The sequence below is a fragment of the Mauremys reevesii genome, linkage group 22 (genome assembly GCF_016161935.1).
Source record: "Mauremys reevesii isolate NIE-2019 linkage group 22, ASM1616193v1, whole genome shotgun sequence".
In the NCBI taxonomy this organism is placed as follows: domain Eukaryota; kingdom Metazoa; phylum Chordata; order Testudines; family Geoemydidae; genus Mauremys; species Mauremys reevesii.
The window spans coordinates 2380271-2404338 of NC_052644.1; the positions used below are offsets into that span (position 1 = coordinate 2380271).

The 24068-nt window shown below is 50.8% G+C and overlaps 1 protein-coding gene across 1 annotated transcript; it reads left to right on the forward strand.

Annotated features, from left to right (window-relative positions):
• The first annotated feature begins 450 nt into the window (after positions 1 to 450).
• On the forward strand, positions 451 to 23508 carry NAPA (NSF attachment protein alpha). Its single transcript, XM_039510539.1, has 11 exons — positions 451 to 613; positions 8373 to 8452; positions 9121 to 9237; positions 14475 to 14521; positions 15135 to 15212; positions 17517 to 17572; positions 18376 to 18460; positions 18880 to 18984; positions 19444 to 19512; positions 20639 to 20689; positions 21460 to 23508. The coding sequence occupies exons 1-11, from the start codon at positions 516 to 518 to the stop codon at positions 21559 to 21561; spliced, it is 888 nt and encodes a 295-aa protein (XP_039366473.1). The 5' UTR covers positions 451 to 515; the 3' UTR covers positions 21562 to 23508.
• The last annotated feature ends 560 nt before the right edge of the window (positions 23509 to 24068 follow it).

Below are 24068 nucleotides of genomic sequence, written 5' to 3' on the forward strand. Positions count from 1 at the left end.
CTAGAGCGGCGTCTCACTATAGGAACCTAGGGTTGCCTCACGCTATACAGGGATCTCTATAGGGGCGTGTGATGAAGTGGGGGATTTTCTTGTTTTTCCCCTGGTTCCAGGAGGGGCTTAACCCCCATGAGCGCGTGTGGACCCCGAGAAGCAGGGTGACCAGACAGCAAGTGTGAGAAATCGGGACGGGGGTGGGGGGGGTGATAGGCGCCTACATAAGACAAAGACCGAAACTCGGGTCTGCCCCTATAAGATCGGGACGTCTGGTCACCCCCCCCCTCCCAGAAGGGCTGTCTCAGTGAAGGGTCTCCCCCCAATGGGCGGGGGTGGGGAGGCTGTAGCCCGTGTCACGTGATCTGGAGAGCGGCTCGCTGGTCACGTGGTGCGGGAGCCAGAGGGCGGGGCTTTCCCCCCGTCACGTGATAAGCGGGCGTTCGCCTGTCAACGATCACGTGACGGGGCGCGACGCTCGCGGCAGCTGAGGCGGCCGCTTTCCCCCCCCCCCCGCCCCCGCCATGGACCCGGCCGGGAAGGAGAAGGAGGCGCTGCAGCTCCTGGCCGAGGCCGACAGGAAGGTCCGCGGCTCCCAGTCCTTCTTCGCGGGGCTCTTCGGGTGAGTCCGCCGGCCGGGGGGCGCCGTGAGGCGGGGCCTGCGGGGTGAGGGGGGGCTGGATCCTGCGGGGGCTGTGAGGTGAGGTGGGGGCTGGATCCTGCGGGGGCGGTGAGGTGGGGGCTGGATCCTGCGGGGGCTGTGAGGTGAGGTGGGGGCTGGATCCTGCGGGGGCGGTGAGGTGAGGTGGGGCTGGATCCTGCGGGGCGGTGAGGTGAGGTGGGGCTGGATCCTGCGGGGCGGTGAGGTGAGGTGGGGGCTGGATCCTGCGGGGCGGTGAGGTGAGGTGGGGCTGGATCCTGCGGGGGCTGTGAGGTGAGGTGGGGGCTGGATCCTGCGGGGGCTGTGAGGTGAGGTGGGGGCTGGATCCTGCGGGGGCTGTGAGGTGAGGTGGGGCTGGATCCTGCGGGGCTGTGAGGTGAGGTGGGGGCTGGATCCTGCGGGGCTGTGAGGTGAGGTGGGGGCTGGATCCTGCAGGGGCTGTGAGGTGAGGTGGGGGCTGGATCCTGCGGGGGCTGTGAGGTGAGGTGGGGGCTGGATCCTGCGGGGCTGTGAGGTGAGGTGGGGGCTGGATCCTGCGGGGGCTGTGAGGTGAGGTGGGGCTGGATCCTGCGGGGGCTGTGAGGTGAGGTGGGGGGGCTGGATCCTGCGGGGGGGGGGCTGTGAGGTGGGCCCTGCGAGGTGGGGGCCTGTGAGGTGAGGGGGGGGCCTGTGGGGGGGGCCCTGCGAGGGGGGGGGAGGTTTTGAGGGGGCTGTGAGGTGAGGGGGAGCTGGATCCTGCAAGGGGTGGGGCCTGGAGGGGGGGCCCTGCGAGGTGGGGGAGGTCTTGCGGGGGGGCTGTGAGGTGGGGCAGTATAGGGGGGAACTGGGCTGCAGGGAAGGTCAGAGCCTCTGTGACCCCAGAGCTAGGAGCCTCCCTCTCTGTGAGCCCTGCAAGGGCAGCTCCCTCCCTCCTAGGGCAGCTGCCTCTGCTGGGGGTGGGTGGGATGAGGCTCATCTCTAAAGGGAGAGTTGGGGGGTGTTTCTTTCTCTCCCCCCCCTTAGCCAAGGCCCCCCCCAATCTTGCAGTGCTTTAGTGCTAGCCCACCCTGACCTGCTGAGATGGGGGGCAGGTTGGAGTCCCCAGCCTGTATTTGTCCCCACAGCTCCCCTCTACACCTAGGAGGGCTGAGCCTGTTCTGGTGAAACGGGGACCCCTAATGTATCAAGGTGTGCAGGGGGTGGGGGTGGGCAGGAGGAGTTTGAGGGTGCAGGCATGAGCCCCATCTACACAGTGGCTTCTGTCGTGGCTACCTCTGGTGGTGACCTGTACTTGGTATCTGGGTGTTTTCCCTAGTGTAGACAAGCCCCTTGGGGAGTGACTCAGAAAGATCAAATGTTGCTAAACTCGGAGGACATGTAAGGAAGGGTAGCACAGCAGCGCATTGTGGGCGGGGTGAGGTGTGTTGTGTGGCTGCAGAAGTTGAGGACATGGGCAGAAAAGACAGCAAGGCCTGGTCTAAACATAAAGTTGCACCAGTTTTACTACTTGGACTGGAAGCTGTTTGGCGCAGGGACAGTCCTTTTGTTCTGTGTTTGTGCAGCACCTGGCACCAGGAGGTCCTGGTCCATGACTGAGGCTTCACTGAAATAAAGTGATGCGATGTTGAACTGATGCAACTTTTTATGTGGATGCTCCTCAAGTGGTTTATGCCTGGATTGTGTTGGTAAAAGTCATTGTGCAGCCAGTCTAAACTCACTAGTTCTAAACTAATAACCCCTGCATGGATGCTTTAAAGTATTGTCTGTTAACTGACTTGTGTTAAATAGATGCAATGTGCATGTACAGATGTAACACAGTTGGGTGTGTGCAATATAGGTAGGCTTGGTAGAACTTGATGTTTATTTTATACTGTTGATGACTATCAGTGTTTCTTTCTAAGTATTTTTTAATTTAATTTCACAGTTGCAGGAAATTGTGTGTGGGGGGTGTCAGACTAATCATCTAACAACTGTATATTCAAAAAACTCACACTTTGTAAACCTTAAACCATAAATTGTCAACATCACATATCAAACTACAAAATAAATATCCTTAAATCAAACTCTAATGTATTCTCAAGCAGCACTTTTCTTTCTTTGCCTATCTGCAAATTTCAGTTATTGATGGGAATATTTTCTTCATCAGTTTGCATCATCTCTGATCTTTCCTAGCCTAGCTATAGATCCCAATCTGTGGAGGATAGGAGTCTGTTACAGCTCCAGCCAAGGAGGCTTGGTGCTCTAGCTCAAGCTGTCGCAGCTCACTCTTTTCACTGGAGGTTCTTTGTTCAGTCCCCTGTGTGTCTGCCAAGATGGTGGTTGTCACTTAGGCCTGGTGTATACCTAAAACTTCAGTTGACCTATCTGTGTCAATCAGGGATGTGAAAAATTCACACCTCGAGAGATGTAATTAAGCCAACCTAAGCTCTGGTATAGACGCCACTACGTGGACAGAAAAATTCTTCTGAGGGGGTAGATTTGTTGCCCTAAGGGAAGAACCCCTCCTGTCGCTGTAGAACGTGTCTACACTAGTGTTGCTGCAGCTCCGCTGCTGTAGTGCTTGTAGTGTAGACATACCCTCTGACAGGCCTTAAGATCCTCTGTAAATGAAGTGAAGTGCATGTTAGGAGAGGACTCAGTGGCTTACCATGGCTTGAGGAAGAGGTAATGGCTGACAGATTTAGGGGTGACAGTGAGCATCAAATTAGATCTGAGCTTGAAATGTGCTAGGGCTGCCAGAGAAAAGCCGATGCAAATTTTGAGGCTGTGTACTGCAGAGCCAGCACGTCTAGAGAAAGGTATGTGATAGTTTCCCCCGTGTGACTCTGTAGCTGAGATGTTATGTTCAGTTCTGGGACATAGGTGACTGACTGGAAGGGAGGACTGAGGAGAACGGCAATAATCAAATGGCCCGGAGGAACTGGATTTGGAGGGAAAGATCAGGTCTGTGTAGTTTGGCAAAGCAACCGCTAACTAAGGGGTGTCACATCTGTAAATAACAGGCAGGTGTACACATTAAATAATGAGGGGAATTTAACGTGATACGCAGGCAATGGGTAGGACTGATAAAAAGAAGGGGGGAAATAAAGGATAAATTGCAGGGAAAACTTGCTGGCAGTGAGACCCGTTACTGCAGAAATACCTCTGCTTGGGATTCTAGAAGCTGGACTAGATGCTAGAGATATTCTATAGGGAACAATCCTGCATTGTTTTCCCCGGGCAGATAGGAATGGCTGTCAGCTGTGTGTGTTAGAAACAGTGGAATGGCCAGATGCTGCACGTGGCTAAATCACGTGTGTGTTGGTGCGGAGGGGGGGTTTAAAATGCAGTCCCATCTGGGGGAGAGCGTGTTAGTTGGAAGCTAGCACAGCTAGTGGCTTTAATCCTGTGCCCTATGGGGGAATTCGGTTCGCCTCTGCAGCTTGTCCTAGCTGTGCATCTGATTGTGCTGCAGGCTGGATTCTCAATTGAAGCAGCAGCTGCCAGAGGGGTAGGGCTGGGAGAGGGCATACAAGAGCAAATGACAAGGTTCTTGTGACTCAAGGCACATTGTTTTCTCTCATCTGGGCCACTAGATTCCCAAGGTCTCCAGAGCAGGGAGCTGCAATAGATAACGATTTCTTAATCAGCACAAATAAGGGGACGGGGAGGAGAAGCTAGCAGGCTGGCTATCCAAAGGAGAGAGGAGGTGGCTGATGTGAAGAATATGATTCTTAATAATAAAATAGGAAACTGAAAACTCCAAAAGAGGCTGTTAAATTATGCCTCCTAAAATTCTTTCACTGTAACAAGTGAGAATGCTGCACATTGTGCCCGCTAAATCTAACGTTCAAAGACAATATGTCTTGGTTCTAGGGACCTGGATTTCATACTGGCATGTGACACAGTAATACTGTTGTGTGCAGCTCTTCTCTTACAAAATGTGTACTCAAAAAAGCAGTTTAGAGAAAGAGCAGAACAGGGAAGAGACACAGATAGACAAGAGAAATGTTTTCTGGTGTGTGTGTGTGTGTGTACACACTTACATATACAAAGCTTTTATTTTTAAGAGATACAGTTGAAGGGGGACTTAAAAAAAACCAAACCCAAGGAATCTAGGCGGGCAAGCCCTGTTAAGTCATTGAGATTTGTGTTTCTGAATCTTAGGTGACTTTAAAAATCTATCCCCTGAAAACCCTTTAGGACATTTTTAGCAACTAAAATTCCCTAGTGATGGTTTTTAGTGTGCATCATAAATTAGTTAGATGCTTTCAACTCATGTTAAACAAGTCATTGGTACATAACATCAGATGCCATTGTGCTAAATGCTAATTGGCATTCGGCTACGAACAAGGTATACTTCCCAAAAATCTCACTATTTACAAAATACATATTGCTCAGATTTAACTTGTCTGCTTGCCATTAGTCAAATGCTTAAAACTTGCATCTGTAAATAAAACATGGAAGCTGATCCAGACTCACTTGTGCTGTTGGTTTGAAACCTCAGTCTAAATTTTGCTTTTCTCTGTAGAGCATTGTAGCAGTCTCCTTTAATGACATAACTAGCAATGCTAATTTCCTGATTGGATGCTGGACATTGCTATCTGTCAGTATAGTGTGAGTGCTTCTTGAATGCCTCTGTTACTTCTCTTTACAAGGACTCTGTGAAATAAGGAAGGATTGTTATCCCTGTTTCACAGGTGCGAAGCAGAGGCCTGGGTAGATGAAGATCACCCAATAATTCTGTTTCACGTGGAATGGAGCCCTGGTCTCCAGAGTTAAAGTCCAGTGCCTTAACCACAAGGTCACCCTTCCTCTCTAAACTGTATCAATTTCTCTGTCAATGTCTTCAGGCTCTGGTACTAGTTGGAGGCTCCAACATAAGAGGGGATGGAGGGTAAAACCTTGTGCACTGAAATATTTAATGGGAATATTCTGTGTCTAGCACTGATCTAACATTGGAATTCCTTGTGACAGAGGTACATTTGATACGGCTGAAACCTTCGGCAGCCTTGCACTTCCATAGCTGCTTTTCAGCTCAAAGGATCCCAAAGCATCTTACAAACTGTACAGGCAGCACTGCTGCAAGGCAGACACCTGTGCATAGCATCGGTGAATAACTTGACGAAGGAGACCAGGACACACAATGCACCGTTGCCACCGTCCACACAGCACCAGGTGCCCTGAGTTCTTAAGGGCCCATTTAAAGAACTGGACAAATTGCATAGACTCTCTTTACCCAGCTAGGCAGCACAAAGGGCCCAACTGACTGCTGGGATTGAAATGCTTGATTTCAGGAGAGTAAACAAGAGTTAGATTTTAGCATCAGAAGGGATGATTATGATCATCCAGCCTGACCTCCTGCACAACGCAGGCCACAGGATCTCACCCACCCACTCCTGTAACAAACCCCTAACCTATGTCTGAGTTATTGAAGTCCTCAAATCATGGTTTAAAGACCAAGTAGTGAACTCCTCAGATACTGTGGAAAACCTCATTTCCAGGTTATAGCTTTAGCTAAGCTGGTAATTAGCTAGTTAGTTGCTTTCCTGCTTTTGCTAGGAACTGTGGGCCAGGTTCTCCACTGCCCTGCACCCTGCCAGTAACACCAGTGTTAAGCGAGTGTAATACACTCCTGTTCTGGTGTAATGCCAGTATAGCACACTCACCATTGCTTTGGTGTAAATGACCACCCAGGCAATGGGGAATCGGGCTGCCTGTGTTCCATGAATGAATTCCATGGTAACCATATAGCCTTTAGCTTTGGCCCCTTTTTGGAAACGGACTCAGGATTGAGGGATAACTTTGTCCCTCAAGCTGATCCAAACTACTGGGAACTCTTGCTGGCTCTGACCAGCAGTTTGACAAGGTCTCTGTCTGCCATATGCAAGCAATTTTCAAATGGAATGAAACGCCGGTCTTTGGGGGAGACAGGGGACTGCTTGCTTGTAATGTAAAACTCACTCACTCATGCCCGTCACCCCAGTCGGGGTATGGGCCGCCAACCACAGATCTCCAGAGTCCTCTATCCTGGGCCATTCGGCGTCTTCGAGTTGAAGACCCTTCTTTTTCCAGGCTAAAAGTCTCTGTTATCTCTATTGTTGGCGTTTCTGTAGCAAGTTGATTTTTACGGGGTGGAGTTGCTAGCCCCACGCCCAACCCTCCTCCTTTACCCTGACTTGGGACAGGCAGATGGCCCCAAAGGACCTCTCTGGTGGAGTTTGTAATGTAAAAGCAGAGTGTTTATTGCAAACCAAAGCACGCTGGTCGAAGCCAGCTGACAATCTGTATCCCAGGATATAAATTGTAAGATAAAGTTGGAATACTTGTTCTAGCCACACATTTGGGTAGAGAGAAACTGGGGTGTGGGGTAATTAGGTCCTATTCCTGGCTCAGCCCCTGTCTCACTGTGATGTTAGACCAAACTTTACCTCTGTTTCCGCCACCTTTAAAATGGGTGACACTTGTGTAACAAACAGGAATTTTGAGTGCATGAGACTCTCTGATGAGAAGGACAATAGACACATGCCTTTATTTCACTTTGTTTGCTAGATGTGCCAGCAAACAGCTCTCTGCTACCAGCATCGTGGTCTCTTGCTACCTCTAATTTTGCAGAGCTACGAAGGGAGGAAAAAATGTAGCATAAACTCTTTGATCTTCCGATTTAAAAAAAAACAAAAAACCTCACTGACGTGATGCAGCTTGGATTGTCAGTTGCCTTGTGTCCAGGGTGTTTAGTCAGAATCAATAACTTCAATAGGTGGACATACATGTTCATTAGCAAAACTAACAGCAGCTGGGGGGGACTGTGCCTGCTTGCCACAATGCCTGAATTTGGAACGATTTATCTTAGCAGGCTAACTCTGCCCCAGCTTCGTAACTTCCCCTCTGAGGTTAACGGGCAGACTGAAAGTCGCTTCTTGATCTTGGCTGGCATCGTGGCTGCCTCGGCAGTTGGCAGCTGAACCCTCCCACACTTGGGAATGTGCTAGTTCTAGGAGCCACGCAGCTGGTTTAAGATCTATGGTTGTTCATCAGTAGCTTTTATGGCCGTCCCACACTAACATCTGTTCTGCTCGATTAGCAGCAGAGAACAGATATGGGAGGAGGGCTTGGCTGATGGGAGCTGATGGCTTCATTCAAGACACATGTTTTTCCTTTTCTCCCCCACTGGTTGAGCCCTCTGAATCTTTGACTCCATTTTACTTGGTGTAAACGACACTGCTTCCATGGGGGTATCCGCCTCACTTACACTCAGCTCTTATGGTCTTTGGAGAACAGACTGAAAGTGAGTGGGAGTTGGCAAGGTGGCCCCTTGAACATGTGGAATATCACATGTGTGCATGGTACTCGGCAAAGCTTTCAGGTGGGCTCTGGAGCGTCTCCAGGGCTTGTGTTTCTCATTGACCCTCTAGCTAGAGGGTTCTGGAGTTTTTCGGGCTTTTAGTGACTGGTCCCTGAGAAGCCTTCCTGTCCTTGGCGGGAGTCTAGCATTCATGGCTGCAGGAATGAGTTGCTGGAGTTCGGAGGCAGGAAGGCTTGAGGGGTAACTCTCCTGAATTGGCACCCTGGAGAGGTAGGGGCTCCTCTAGCCAACATTCTAGCCAGTGTCCATGGAGAAACCGTTCTTTGTAGTGCAAGGGACCTTCTGCTACCAAAAGGGGAAACCGTTCCGTGGAGCAGAGTTTCCAGTGATGTGAGCGGAGGACGGGGGCTTGCCAGTGCGGTGAGTTTATGTGGTGCCTGGCTGGTTTGTTTGCAGGGGCTCCTCCAGGATAGAAGAAGCATGCGATATCTATGCCCGAGCAGCAAACATGTTCAAAATGGCCAAGAACTGGAGTGGTACGTAAGCCTGCTATGATGCTGCTGTCTCTGTTAACCATGCTGTGCTGGGCGGGCTTCGGGAGGGGTAGGGTCCCCTTGCAGGACAGAGCAGTAACTCTGGCTCTGAGTTTGTGCCACTAGCTAGCCTGTGGCAGCACGGGCAGCAGAGTCCATAATTTGGATATGGCGTCGGGGAGGGACCATGCTGTACCAGTGGCTTGATCTCTGGGCGATCTGGATACTCAGAACGCCTGCTGAACTCAGTGGGTTCTGCAAGGAATCAGCAGCTCTGAAAATCAGGCCCATGGCTTGTTAGGTGTTCGCATGACATGAGAATGAGCTCCATGGCTTCCTCCATGGGGAGGAGCTCTCTAAGCAGCACCTAGCTGATTGCTCCCCTCCAGTTTTCCCTGTGAACTGGGTCTGTGCTAGGAAACATGCAGTAAGAGGCGGCGGCTGCTGCTACTAAACTGATTTTCCTGGAACTTGAGTATGAAGCGGCTAAGCACTGCAACACGGCCCCTCTGTGCGGGCAAAGACCATTGTGCAATGCTACCTGCATGTTGGCTTCCTTAGCTTGCTATCTGGCGCGCTTCAGAAAAAGGAAGCCGTGTCTGTGAAAGGACCCTCGGGCATCTCGGGAATGGCTGGGGTTATGCTCCTCACCCTCCCGGTTTCTCTTCCAGCTGCGGGGAATGCCTTCTGCCAGGCAGCACAGCTCCACCTGCAGCTGCAGAGCAAGCACGACGCGGCCACCAACTTCGTGGATGCTGGCAATGCCTTCAAGAAAGCTGACCCGCAAGGTAAGGCGCCAGCGCTGCTGCTTGCCTCTTCTGCTTTCCAGGAGCTGAGGAATAGGTTCTGCTGTGATTACGGTGGAAGAGCTGGGAGTTGGGACACCTGGGTTCTATTCCTGGTTCAGGGCAAGGGAGGAGAAGCAGGGGGGCTGGGAATCAGAACTCCCCCTGGGTTCTTTTTGAAGCTCTGCTACAGACTGGCAGCTGTGAGTCTGCTGGTTCTGAGTAACTCCACCTGTGTCTGTTCTTGTACAAAGGTGAGGATTCACTAACCCCATAAAATGCACCAATCAACTGGGACTATATAAAATACATGTTTAGCTGCATTCACATACTGTACTTGCACTCCACCTTCCAGCTGTAGGTATGTCATGGCCAGTAGATCCCTCTGAAGAGGGGTAAAGAGAGACTTCAGACCCCTTGTGGAAACGTTCTTTTTCTGATTTAGACTCTAGACTTTAAGGTCAGAAGGGACCATTATGATCATCTAGTCTGACCTCCTGCACAATGCAGGCCACAGAATCTCACCCATCCACTTCTATAACAAACCCCTAACCTATGTCTGAGTTATTGAAGTCCTCAAATTGTGGTTTGAAGACCTCAAGCTGCAGAGAATCCTCCAGCAAGTGACCCGTGCCCCATGCTGCAGAGGAAGGCAAAAAACCTCCAGGGCCTCTGCCAATCTGCCCTGGAGGAAAATTCCTTCCCAACCCCAAATGTGGCGATCAGCTAAACCCTGAGCATGTGGGCAAGACTCACCAGCCAGCACCCAGGAAAGAATTTTTGCACCCTTAACCACCAGAAGTTGATCAATGCACTTATCTGCGTGAAAGTAAAGAAGGAAGTGTTGTGTTATGAGAAGTAGTAAACAAGTACTAGGGGTTACCCAGTGAAATTAATAGGCAGCAGGTTTAAAACAAGCAGAAGGAAGCATTTCTTCACACAATGCACAGTCAGCCTTTGGAACTCCTTGCCAAAGGATGTTGTGAAGGCCAAGACCATAACAGGGTTCAAAACAGAACTAGATAAATTCATGGAGGATAGATCCGTCAATGGCTATTAGCCAGGACAGGCAGGGATGGTGTCCCTAGCCTCTGTTTGCCAGAAGCTGGGAATAGGCAACAGGGGATGGATCACTTGATGATCACCTGTTCTGTTCATTCCCTCTGGGCCACCTGGCATTGGCCACTGTTGGAAGACAGGATACTGAGCTAGATGGACCTTTGGTCTGACCCAGCATGGATGTTCTTATGTGGCTTGCAGCCTGAGGGAGTAAATCCCACTGGCCAGCGTGCCTGTCAAATTACACATTGAGATTCCTAGTTCAGTGGAAATCCTTGTGCAACCTGAAGAGCCTGTCTGCCGTATTCATAGAATATCGGTTGGAAGGGACCTCAGGAGGTATCTAGTCCAACCCCCTGCTCAAAGCAGGACCAGTTCCCAACGAAATCATCCCAGCCAGGGCTTTGTCAAGCCTGACCTTCAAAACCTCTAAGGAAGGAGATTCCACCACCTCCTTAGGTAATCCATTCCAGTGTTGTGCTGCTGTTCTAAGAAAGCCACCCCAGTCACAAAAAGTGTGTGTGTGAATGAATTGCATCACGCTGGGATAAACCTATTACTAGAATATTGCAATAGCTTCCAGGTATACTACTCCTGCTGCTCTGACTCTGAGTGCTTGGAGGGGCTTTCTCTGCTGTGACTGTTAACTGGTCAGCTGGAATTTTGTGCTGGAGTGAATGTTCTGCAGTGCTGACTGCTGCAGTTTCCTCTCTCTGGTGTGGATTAGCTGGTTAGGATGCAGCAGGCGTGCCACCCTGCTCAGGAGGGGACCTCGATAAAATCTGACCTACCATCTGGGAGCGTTCCTCCTTTCACAGGTGGCAAGTCACACTGGTTGTGACTCTAACCAGCAAAAAGACAGGAAGCTTAGGACTCAATTCCGCGTGGAAGTTCTTGTGGCTGGTTAACCTTAACAAAAGAGCTAATAGCAAGGAGTGCAGCTGAAAATGAGGTAGCTTGGGCAGCCTACAGAGATGCACTGTGTGTGGCCATGCAGAAAAGGGTAAAGTCTCCTAATTAAGCTTCTAAGGGGCTGCTCTGTACAAATGTTCCCTGTGCAGCAGAGAACTGAAGGAGTTCTTAGAACTAACTACTCTTTAAATCTCTCTGCTGTCGAAGGGCATATCCTGCAGGCAGTTCTGTGGGAGCAGACCCTGTGGAGGCTCTCTGCAGGCCTCTCCAGAGCAGTTTGCACTGTGTCCCTCTATTTGTAGTGCCCAGCGCAAGAGGGATTCTACTTGACGTTGCATGCTTTGAGGGTGATAACTTATGCCATGGTTATCTGAGCTGGGGTTTTGCACATGCAGTTAAATCCGCTTGGGTGGTGATTCTGGAGAAAAGATAATGAAGTAACCTGAGGAGACAACAAATTTAATCCTCTGGGGGATTTGCCTAATCTTTTGGCGATTTGTGTTCTGATTATCCAGCCACATTGCTCTCCGCGGAGCAGCCAGTGTTTGTTCTCCTGAGTAGTTTTTGCGAGACGGGGAGATGGTATCTGGGCATGGTGGGCAGAGGGATTTGAGCCAGTCCCAGTGGGGCTCGTGGTATTTTTCCACTCATCAGTGGGATTATTTTTTGCCTCTCTGCTAAATCCTGTTACTCAGGCAGAGCTCCCTTAAGAAGACATGAGCTCTGTTTGTCTGATGCTATTCTACACCAGGCAAAAGGACAATTTTGTGCATGTAACTAGTGTATCAATTCCTGGGACTGCAGTTCCTTGTCCCCCAGTGGGAACACGAGCAGGAGCATGCCCTCTACTCTGGTGTCAGAGCATCAGCATCCCCAGCCTGTAGCAGGACATCAAGGTTAGCATCATGGCATTTTTGCTGTGAGCTGACTGGACAGGCAGAGCAAGTCTGGCCTGCCTTTAGGAGGGAGAGATCCTGCTCACGTGGCTCTGGTGCTGCTAGGTTCTCTTTCCAAAGAACCCGGCTCTAACCCTGGGCGTTAGAGGTGTCAATAACTGGACATGCAGGCAACCCCAGTTAAAGGAAAAAATCCCCAAATCTACCAGCTCAAGTTCTCCTCTTGTCCCCTGGCTCTGTGGGACAGCACTGGGGGCTGGCTGGACGTAGCTTGGGGAAGAAACAAGGGCAGCTGCTCTTTCTTCCTAGTGATAGTTGCCAAGTTATGGTGAGGGGAAGAGAGCCCCTTAGTCAATGTACAGGCCGGAAATGAGTGTCTGGCAGGCTAAAATGGCCCAGGTGCCAGAGCTCACAGCACTGAGGAAATGCGTTCATAACTTGAAGGCCAGAAGGGACCATTATGACATGCCCCGACTAACCCAGGCCAGAGAGGCTCACCCAGTGATTCCTATGTCAGCCCAAGTGGGACTTGTAGTTCTCCCTTTTAAAAGCTTGCAGATGGAGCCTGACCTGATTCATTGGTAAATACCCCCATCCCTGTCTCGCGTTACTGCCAGGCTCTGTTCCTTCCCCCCCCCGCCCCAGCCTGCATTAGCTTTCCAGGCCCCTTGGACTAAAGCAGTCTAAGATTCAGCAGGTGCAACACCTATTGGTTTAGAGGCAGCTGCAGCTGCTTATCCTAGGGCTGAGTTTTGGCCAGTCTGTTTCCTGCTAGGGAGCAATGCGAGTGACATTTGGGAACAGTAAGAAAAACTTGCCTGTCATTTATGTGCCAAACACCCTCCCACGTCTTTCTGGAGAATGCTGGTGAGAGAAGCTCCTCTTGTACTAGAGCAAAATGTAGTAGTGAAGGGAGCCATCTTGTGTTGCTCACAGCGCTGCGAGGTATTTAGCCAGAGCAGGCTGCTGGCCTTGTCTTTGGAAGCCACATGTCCTAGTCCATATGAGCTCCTGGCAGATCTCTTTGGCTGGAAGATCCTGCCTGAAGAGCAGGGAATCCTCTGCTTTATTTCAAGCTGACTCTGAACTTTAGCCCCATGTCTTGTAGAGGCCACTGCTGATTTAGCTGAATTGGTGAGGCTTTGTGGCAATGCCAGGGCTCGCTTGCCTGGAGACAGGCGAAGGATCGGGGCCATAAAGTCTTGTGGAGGCACCTGGTTTTCTTGTGTTAGTGATTGTGCTGGTGAGCTTTGCATGAACAGTCCTTAAGCCTGAACAAAGCTCATTGTTTGGGACGAATAAACGAGTAGCTTGCACACACCTTCCAGCTCCGTCTTTTCACGGTTGTAGAGAGGCAGCATGGTCTGGAGGAGAGGGCCCCGCGCTGAATGTCCAGCCATGTCGGCTCCGCTCCCCGCTCTGCCGCTGACCAGCTGTGGGATCTTTTGGCCAGTCACTTCCCCCTCCCACTTGCCATTTTGTTGTCTTGTCCCTTTAGACCAGGGGTCGGCAACCTTTCAGACGTGCTGGGCCGAATCTTCATGTATTCACTTTAATTTAAAGTTTCGCGGGCCAGTAATACATTTTTAACGTTTTTATAAGGTCTTTCTATAAGCCTATAATATATAACTAAACTCTTGTTGTATGTAAAGTAAATAAGGTTTTTAAAAGGTTTAAGAAGCTTCATTTAAAATTAAATTAAAATGCAGAGCCCCACGGACCGGTGGCCAGGAACCAGGCAGTGCGAGTGCCACTGAAAATCAGCTCACGTGCTGAAGGCAGCACTGGTAGGTTGCCTACCCCTGCTTTAGACTGAGCCCTTCAGGGCAGGGACTGTCTCTCGTGAAGTATCTGAGCCCAGGGGTCCTGGAAGTGCTACAGTGTTGTAAATGTTACAGGTACAATGCACAAAAGCTCCTAAAGCTTAAGCTGTTGGCTTCCTCGCAGGCAGCGTCTGGTCGATGACTGAGTGCAATACCTCAGGATTCTTGTGTGCTTAGTAATCTCTACCGTCCTAGCCAAGACGGTGGCAGTTTCCTGGTCACCTCACTCATTGCAGCCTCGTGCTCTGGTCCCTGAGGCTTTCTTTTGCTGGACTGGGCTGGACAACAGCTGCATGAGACATTGGGGCGCAGGGTGTGAAATAACCACTACAGATAAAATCTTCATTGATTCATTAGCTCCTCTGCAGGCCCCTTCTAGCGTGGTACCACCTCTCCCCTGCTCTGCTATTGATCTCTGTGGAGGGGTTGTGCTAGAAACAAACACCTAGTTGTAGTCATTTTCAGGCAGGTCAGAAGAGTTACTGCATGGCTTCATTTCTCGAAGCTCCTATGCTAAAAAAAAGTTTTGATTTTGTTTTGTTTTAAACAGAGGCCATTAACTGTCTGATCAGAGCTATTGAGATCTACACAGACATGGTAAGTCTGTCCCGCCGTATCTGCGGACCAAACTACAGAACTTTCTCTTTGCTTCTGGGCTGCTGCAGAAGGGAGGGTGATCCAGTAGCTGGCGCTCTTCCCTGGGCTCTAAGCCCTGTAGCACTGTGCTGCTGGAAGTGCTGTCAGCCGGATCAGATGACCCTGACTACTTGTGGTCCCTAAAGGTACCATGAAACTACTTGGAAGAGTTGGCGATTCAGCCACCGTGTTCTTGGCCAAGCTGAGGCAGAAGCAGAAGGTGCCTCTGGCTAACAGCCTAGCACTCTGGTACAGCAGTGAATGGGTACCCTAGATGTAATTCAGCCTGTGTCCTAACCAGTGTGTGGATTGAACTGAGCAGGGCGGCCTGCTGCAGTTTTGCCAGCTGAATGAAGCCGGTATTGGACTTAAGAGGGGTTTCTAGCGACTTCAGAATCGGCTGCCATGGCAGGTGTTTCTACCCACTGTGATGCCATTCAGAGAACTCCAGTGGGGAATTCCCTGCGGTTCGCCAGTGCGTCCTCCCCACTGCAAGTGTAGCACAAGTGCAGAGAGACAGGAGCTGAAGTTGTTGAGTCGGTGGACTTGCGTTAATTTCCCTCTCCTCTTCCAGGGTCGATTCACCATCGCTGCCAAGCATCACATATCGATAGCGGAGATCTATGAGACGGAGCTGGTGGATATAGACAAGGTAAGTCCTGAGGATGCTGGAGGAAGGGAGGGAATCAGTCTGCCTTGTAGCTCTCTTATCTAGAAATAGGTTAAACGCAAACAGTCTGCTGTGATTGGCCTGACGGTGTTGCTGTGTCGGGGATGTGCAGCCTTGCGAGGACTTGAGCTCCATCCTGTGTTTGAATCCCGTTAGACACACTCATGGCTAATTAGAACACCCACTGTTGGAGTAACTTCTTGGTAATTAGGGATATAAATCCTGCTGCAGGCCCTAAGCCAATTGCTAACTGATGGGGGAGAAAGGGGAAGGGTTGGAAGATACTTTTGTAGCAGGTTGTCATAATTGTTCACTGTTTTTTGCACCTTCCTCTGAAGCTGCTGGTACCAGTCAATATCAGAAGTGAGAGATTGGGGGTGGATGCCAATGGTTCGGTAGCCTAGGGGTATGGGTCTTGCCTTGGGTGTCCATAGGTCCTGAGGTTAAACCCAGGTGGAACCCTGGCAACTGGTGATGTATTTTGAGGTCATATTAGTTGGTCCCAGCTGGCCTGAAAGCTGGATCTGGTTCAGGGCCAGGTTCTCTATTGCTCTGCACCTTGTGGTCACTCTCACCAGCGCAACATGGGTGGAAAACACGAGCCCATCAGAATGGCAGCACTCCATGCTGGTGTAAATGACTGCGCAAGTTGCAGAGCAGTGGAGAATTGGGTCCCGTAAGCCTCCCCTTGGGGAGGACACCATGTTTATAAATAGAAGCAAAACTAAAAATTCACCAGCTGGAACAAATTGCAGGCGTTTGGAATGCGGATGCTGGCAAAGAACTACCAAAAGATCTGTGCAGCCCCTTGGCATGACTTGTGTTGCAATTGATTAAAGGTTAACGCGTTTGGCTCACGTGGGTGTCTGAGCGCCAGAGGAGCGGTCAGCTCCAGCTCTATGCCCCTAGGATCGCTCCTCCTGTTTTATAAGACGAAATGATTCACCAAATACTCTTCAGGAGAAATAACGTTTTTCCTTGTGAGGGAGAACGTCTGCGGCTGCTTCGGGGTTCTGTGGCTGCCCACACACAAACTGGCGCTGCGTATATCAAACCCGTGCAAACAGCTACTTTGGCTTTTTTCAGCTGAGCTTGAATGTTTCACTTAAGCGAAACCAAAATACTATCTCAGGTGGTAAGCAGGGGTTTTCTCATGACTGGCAGCCCCCTGCTCCACCCCCTCTTATAGCTTTGGCACAAGGTGGGGATCTTCTGTCTGTGCTTGGCCCCCACCCCTCCTTCTAAATGGAAAAGTACAAGATTTAAGGTGGATTTCAGTATCAGGTGACATGGTCACATGTTCCTGTGAGACCTCATTCTTCATTACCCCCAGCCCACAGGTACACAGGAAGGCTTGCAGGTAAATAAACTCATTCACAGTTCATTGATTCTGAAGCACCCTTAATGGCTTCCACTTAATATGTTTACATCAGTAATACAAGCTTATATCTTATTTTTCTAACTCCAGACATGGAAATAATACGTGCAAGCAAATAGGATGAACAAACTCAGAGTACAAGCTTTCTAATGATACCATACAAGGGGTATTTAGTTTAAAGCATATTCCAGTTATGTCATATTCATAAGCATATTTCCATAAAGCATATGGAGTGCAACGTCACAACCAGGCTGGGGATGTGAAAATTCTACTTGGGAGCTGATGGGAGGAAAATCCAGAGTGCTGGGGCTGTCACGGGGGTGGTGGGCTGCGGTCCCATGGCAATCTCACAGTACTGACTCTGATAAAGCTACAAAACCAGCTTAATATGCCTAATGGATCTAGGTCAGACAGGAGGAGGAAGGATGGCCCCGTGGTTAAGGCACCGAACGGGGACTGGAGAGACCTGGGGTCAGTTCCTGCCTCCACCAAAAGCTTCCTGCATGCCATGCCCAGAGTCTGTTAATCTCTGGTCCGTGTGTGTGTGTGTAATCTCTCTCTTGGGCAGGGACTCTGTGTTCACGCAGTGCCTGTCTTGGTTGGGGCCGCTACTGCAGGAGTGCCTGATGGGGATGGACTTTCTAGGTTCTAGTGAGGCTCCAGTCACAGGCTCTCTGTGACCCTGGACTCCATTGCTGGTTGATGAGCGACACCTCTCAGCTCAGGCCCTGCGTTCTGGAGCTTGCCTCGCAGATGGCTGAAGGCGTGGGTGGATTTTGTGTGTAGGGTTCTCCGCAGTTCTGGCGTGTGGTGCTGTCCTTGAGAGGTGGTGCTGTGGTCTCTCAATTCTGCTAGTGCTGCCAGCGAACTGCCTGGGGTGCCCTCATGGTATGTTGTGTTCTTTCTAGGCGATAGCCCATTATGAGCAAGCTGCTGATTACTACAAAGGGGAAGAATCCAACAGGTAAATCAGCTGCTGCTTTGCCTCCTCGTGCTGTAGAATGCAGCATAACAGCCATGCGTTAGCGCCCGTGCTCTGTAGGCATACGGGTGGCCATGCCAGCACAGCTCCCTTGAGGTGGTATTGTAACCGTACAATTCAGCCCAAATAAGGGATAGCATGTAGCTATGCCAGCCCAGGAGCTTTCTAGCTCCTGTGGGGGGTGGAGGGGGGTAGGGCTAAGGCTGGGAGGATGAGTAGTAGCCCGGCTGGAGCTGCTGTCCCACTGCACAGGCTCCGGCATTGCAGGTCGGTTCCTTGTGCCTCCTTGCTTCCCCACTCTGGTGCCCAGCTGGGTTTGCGGCTGAGCCTTTAGAAAGGACTGGACTGCGGTGGTTGTTGCTATAAAGGGTACGATGCAGACACCGCTCGTTTCCCCCCACTCTTTAGTGGCATCGTGATACTGAGCAAACCCTTAGGCACCTGGGCCCAGTGGCAGCGCCTAAAGGGGCTGCTTGATCCTGTGTAGTCAGCCTGTAGGCAGGACCCTCCCCCACAGTTCGGGTGTAGAAAGCTCTCCCTTGTAGTAACGAGGCGTGTGTGAAAGCAGGGATCCTGGGGTCTCCTGCTGCTGGGGGGCAAAAAAGAAAACTGCATTTGTGTGGTTGGTTGAGTGTATGTGAGGCAGTGCTGTCTCTCCCTTCACGCTAAGCGCTCTGCCCTCGGGAAGGGAGCGCCCTTCACGAGCCTCGCAAATGGCCAGCGGGGAGCGCAGTCTTCGGGATGCCGCCGTCAGCCTGTTTCTTGCCATTTTTGTTTCTTTGTAGCTCTGCCAACAAATGTTTACTGAAAGTGGCCACTTATGCAGCCCAGCTGGAGCAGTACCAGAAAGCCATTGAGATCTACGAGCAGGTCTGGGACTCTTAATTGTGTTTAAAGGGCAGGCGTGTTTGCTCCCCTCATGGTGTCTCCCTTCCTTCCCTTTTCCTGGGGAGATCCAAAATCCACGAGGCTGGGTCTGGGGAGATCCCAGCTGGCTTTGCCTGCCTGCGGTTCTTGTAGGGTGGATGGGAATAGCTATGTAAATGCCTCACTAGGTTAAGGTCCATTCTGAGCTCACGGCACCATCTTTGAGTGAGGGGTGTCTGCAGGCTGCCATGGCAGGGCTGGGTGTGTTGGAGGCAGGGGGTGTGTACGGGAAGCTAGCCGCTCCTGTCCTGATGTAGAGGATGAGGGTTCAGATGGGGTGTCCCCCTGCTCCATGTACATCCTGGAGAGGCACCCAAATATTGGCCCCTCAGTAGGGATCTGATCCCTTTGGTGCATTGCAGGTGGGCACTAATGCGATGGACAGTCCCCTGCTGAAGTACAGCGCTAAGGAGTATTTCTTCAAGGCGGCCCTCTGCCACTTCTGCATCGACATGCTCAACGCAAAGGTTGGTCTGGTGCTACAGAGCCGCCGCTCTGCTACCGAGCGGGGCGTGAGGCTGGGGGCCCAAGGTGCGGCTTCACCAGCACCTCATTGGTCCATTTAAACACCTCAAGCAAGGGTAGCCCCTAGAGGGGCCCGCAGTGAAGTGGGGGGAGCTCTGTTGCCACTGGAGTGACCACCTGTAGAAACCCCTCAAAGCCCTGTCGGAGCAGTCTAGTTCCCCTGCTCCCTTTGGGAGCAGTCACTCGAGCCACAGGCAGGGCTCTCACAGAATCACATCAGGGTTGGAAGGGACCTCAGGAGGTATCTAGCCCAACCCCCTGCTCAAAGCAGGACCACTCCCCAGACAGATTTTTACCCCAGTTCCCTAAATGGCTCCCTCAGGGATTGAGCTCACAACCCTGGGTTTAGCAGGCCAGTGCTCAAACCACTGAGCTATCCCTCCCCCCTCCTCTCTTTCCAGCTGGCCATACAGAAATATGAAGAGATGTTCCCAGCCTTCTCGGACTCCAGGGAGTGCAAACTGGTTAAAGTGAGTGACTCTCCCTTATTGTCCCTGCGCTGCCTGGTGGCTCAGACCTCAGAATCGCATGAGTCTCCCCGCTCCTCCCCAATTCAGAAGCAGAGTATTGTGCCCTGGGAGGACTCGTGTGAGAAGTGGCCGGATGGGGAAGTTTAAAATCAAACTCTCTGCAAATCTAGAGTGAAATGACTCCACCACTAACGTTCACTGGACTCTTCTAACGGTCTAAGGCGGGGGTCCTCAGCCTTTTTTCTTTGAGGGCCCCCCAGCATTCTGTAAAAACTCCACAGCCCACCTGTGCCACAACTGTCTTTCTGTATATAAAAGCCAGGGCCAGTGTTGGGGGGTAGCAAGCAGGGCAGTTGCCCAGGGCCCTGCAAAGCTAAGTTGCTCAGGCTTTGGCTCCCACCCTGCGTGGTGGGGCTCTGGCTTTCTGCCCTGGGCCCCAGTGAGTTTAATGCTGGCCCTGCTTGGTGGACCGGTTGAAACCTGTTCATGGCCCCTCAGGGGGCCCTGGACCCCTGGCTGAGAGCTGCTGGTCTGCAGAGCATGAAGTGCTCTTCTGTTGGGCCAGCTGTTCAGAATCCCCAGCTCTCTAGTCCAGCTGTTATGTACCAAAATCCATTCCTGCCTTTAGCAAGATGAGGAGCCATCGTGCTCTACCTGTGACAAGCCAGTGTGCAGGAAGCCTGTTGAACTGCAGTGTTGCTAAGCAACAAGGAAGTAGGAGGGTACTCATCCTCCCCCCCCAGGTGGGTTGAGAGGCCCCTGGACTAGTTCTTCCCCTGTGGCTGGCTATTCCAGAACTGGGATTTTTCTAGAGAGAGTGCTGGACTGCTAGGGCAGCTCCTGCCCTCCTGTGCACAGTGCTCTAAATCTGTTGCTTTGATAAACTATTGTTGTGCTTAAAATAAAAAGGCAGATCCAGTCCTGATGCACAGGGCAGCTGTTCAGTTGGAGCCGCCAGTCAGCCAGTTGGATTTTCCCGATAAGGCTGGCTTTAGCTACAGGGTCTCTGCTTGCACCTGTAACCTGGCTTCTGCATCAGAGGTGCAGCAGGTTACTGGGAGTTCCTGCCATTCATGGAAATTAGTCCAGATCTGTGCTGATCCTTATTCCTTTCTCCCTGTCACAGAAGCTGCTGGAAGCTCATGAAGAACAGAACATTGACAGCTACACCGACTCTGTAAGTGCAGCAGGGAGGGAAGTGTCTAATGCAGCTCAGCACCGGAGAGAAACTGGCGTGCAGTGTCTGCTTGGGACATGAATGTAGCAGCTGCACACATGGGTGTGAGGAATCCTTGTCAGAAACAGGGCACGCTGAGCCTGCTTGTGTAATTGCTGTGCTAGCCAGTCCCAGGGTTGGTGGTGGATTGCTCACTACAGTGTGTTCTCAAGGACTTAATCCCATCTCGCCATAAATGACCAGGCTGCAGAGCTCCTACCCCTTCCTTGGTACAGACTAACGGATCAGGCAAATATTCTGCCTAATTTCTCTGTAGGGCTGTTACTAATTCACTCCCCCAGCCACCCCCGGGAAAGCCTGACTTTCTTGTCCAGGCTCCTGTTGTGTCGGCACAGGTTGCAGCTCCTATTGGCTTCGTCAGGAGTCTTGGGAGTGTGGCACTTCTGCAGATCAGCCCACAACAAGCTACATGTGGGCTTACTTTGAGGGAGGGGAGGAGGGAAGTGTAAATTTTCAGAACACCAGTTGGGTTAAGAACATGGAACCTAGAAACATTAAGTAGAGCTCCTTGAAGTTAAGGACTAAGGAGAACATGGGGAAGAGAAGCTGGGTTTTACCTTGAATGGATTTGTTTCTTGTAGGAAATTCCAGGCTCCAAAGTGCATCTACTGCAATGGCCTGTTTCCTGCTGCATATTGCTAACCAGCCGCCAGGTGAATACAGCCGGGTGTATATCACTCATTCTGATCATTCTCTCCCTGACCTTCCAGGTAAAGGAGTTTGATTCCATCTCACGGCTGGACCAGTGGCTCACCACCATGCTCCTCCGTATCAAGAAAACCATCCAGGGTGAAGAGGAGGACCTGCGTTAAACCCCATCCCCTCCTTCCCTGTCACTGTCACTACTTTCCTCTGCAGAAGTCTGCATGGATATCTTTGGGGTGGGGAGGGTGGGGCCTGGAGGAGAAGGATTCAGACTTCAGTGACGTATTATCCCTTGTCTCGTAACCCTTTTGCCCCACAACCCAAAGAGCATAACTTTGTTTAGCAAAGACAGGGTGTGCGGCTGTAACCACCTGACTCAGCTGCTCTACAGATGACGTACTGGCGTGACACTAGCTCCTTCCCCCAGGGCCAAACAGATGACTTCCTGGTCCGTGGAGCTTCCCAACCTGCCTGTGGGCTCCTGCCCAGGTGCGATGGTCTAACACCCTTCCCCATCCCTCTTGTTCCCTCTTCAGATATTTAATTGTATAAAAATTACTCTGTAAGATTAAGATCTTAAACCTGCTTTAGCCCTGATGCACTTCACGCTGGTTTCAGAAGACAGCACAAAGTCAGTTTGCCTCCTAATTCCTGCTGTTTAGAACAGATCCTTTCTCACTGCCCCCTCTCCTGCCCCACACTGTTTGATGGGAGCAGGTCTTGCCCATCCCAGGCAGGGATTTCAGACTCGGTACCAGCAGGCGTGGGGATGGGAAGAACCTCTCCCTTAACTGCTTCCCCTCCCTAGCCTGTGATCAGATCCCCGTAGGGGTTCAGAAGCCTGAGTTTTGAGTATATCCAGCAGGCCCAGAGCCCTCCTTTAGGCTGGGAGATTACAGGTGCAGTGACTTCCCCCGTGGCCTGAGCTGTGAGAACAGGTTCTGCTACTCTCCGGCCTCTCCTAGCCCCCAGGGAGCTGGGAAATGTGGCAAGCACAAGCTGGCACTCCTATCTCCTGCTTATTTCAGTGAAGAACTGTACGACCCTTGTGTCTAACATCTTGGCAGCAAATACTTCCCAGGGCCCCCCATCAATCCCCAGGGCTCTGTAAGGAGCTGACAGGAAGCGTCACTTCGCTCTGTATCACAACTATCTCCTCCTTTCCCGTTTCTCTTTGTCAACTGCACATGCTAGCTTGAGAAATACACCCTGTTCCTTCCCCCCCACCCACAGGACTGTAATGCTGCTTTACGGCCAGCTATTAAGGGGCGTCAGACACTGTCATTCACGTGCAGCCCAAAGAGGCGAGAGCTGGACTGGACAGTCATTCCCACGCTGTGTGGGTAGCCAAAAATATTAGTTCTGTGCTTCTGGTATATTAGTAACCTTAGCAAACCCTTCTGTGGTGACTGTTTAGTTTAATCCTGTCTCAGACTAGGCAGAAGACTCTACAGCATGGGTGAATTCTGTATGCAGCAGGCCACTTGCTGTGGTGGGCGTGGCACCTGGTTGGAAGGGAATGTTACTCCCATTCAGTATTGTGTGTGTACAGTCCGTATTGCCATAAAGGTTTTTATTTCTGGGTCATTCTCTTGGTTTTGAAACCTAGCCCAAGAGGGGTGGGGCCAGGGCAGCTCAGGGTTTACCCTGCAGTAATCTCTACTTCTGTATTGTTTGTCGAAAGAAACAGGAAGTCTTGCTGCATGTTTTAATGTCAACAGAAAGCGACTCTTGCTGAGTGTAGTGAATAATTGCACAAGAAAAATAAAAACTTTGCATGAGCAGAAGCAGATTTTTCTAACAGTAACGCTGCACCTAAATTCATGCTGCTTCACTGAGTGCATCTGTGGGCTTGCATGTTGGAGGTCTCCCATCCTCCCTGCCAACTTCCTCTCCCTCATTGTAACTGACTTCTCCCATTACCTTGCAATCCTTTTAAATTGTGATTCTATTCTGAATGCTGGCTATGAAGCTAACACAAATACCCCACCTTCAGTTGCCAAATCTGCCCTGTGTATTCAGGTGTCTGCTCAGTTCAGTCCTGTTAGCCCTACAGAGCGCAGACTGACCTGGAATCTACCCTAGCTCTCAACGTGTCAACTGAACTAACTAAATTCTAACTGCAGAATATTTCATTCCCGTTCCTCAAGAAAATGTTTGAGAGAGTTCACTTCAATGGGCAAGGCTGGAAATCAGCAAAACCACTTCTTTCCCTGTCAAATCCAGTGTTACAAACATTGACTCCACTGTAGACTAGTTCTCATGGTTTTCTTTTGTTGGAGGATATTATTTTTCACCTTGGGCACAGAATCCTTGCAAAATCACCCAGTTGGCAGTCGAGCTGTCTGTCTATTCATCTATCGGCACATACGGTAGATATGAATTAATGAACTGCTCTGAGATTTATCTTTTTTCTAAGCTGATGCTTTTGTTGATCTAATGACTCTATGCTGCTCTCATGTTTATATTTTCTGTCCTTGGACCACAGTCTATTTTAACCTATTAAAGTGTTCCAGCTGTTCATTAACCAGCCTGTCTCTTCAGAAGCTAGAGCAGGGGTAGGCAACCTATGGCACGTGTGCCAAAGGCAGCACAAGAGCTGATTTTCAGTGGCACTCACACGGCCCGGGTCCTGGCCACTGGTCTGGGGGGGGCTCTGTGTTTTAATTTAATT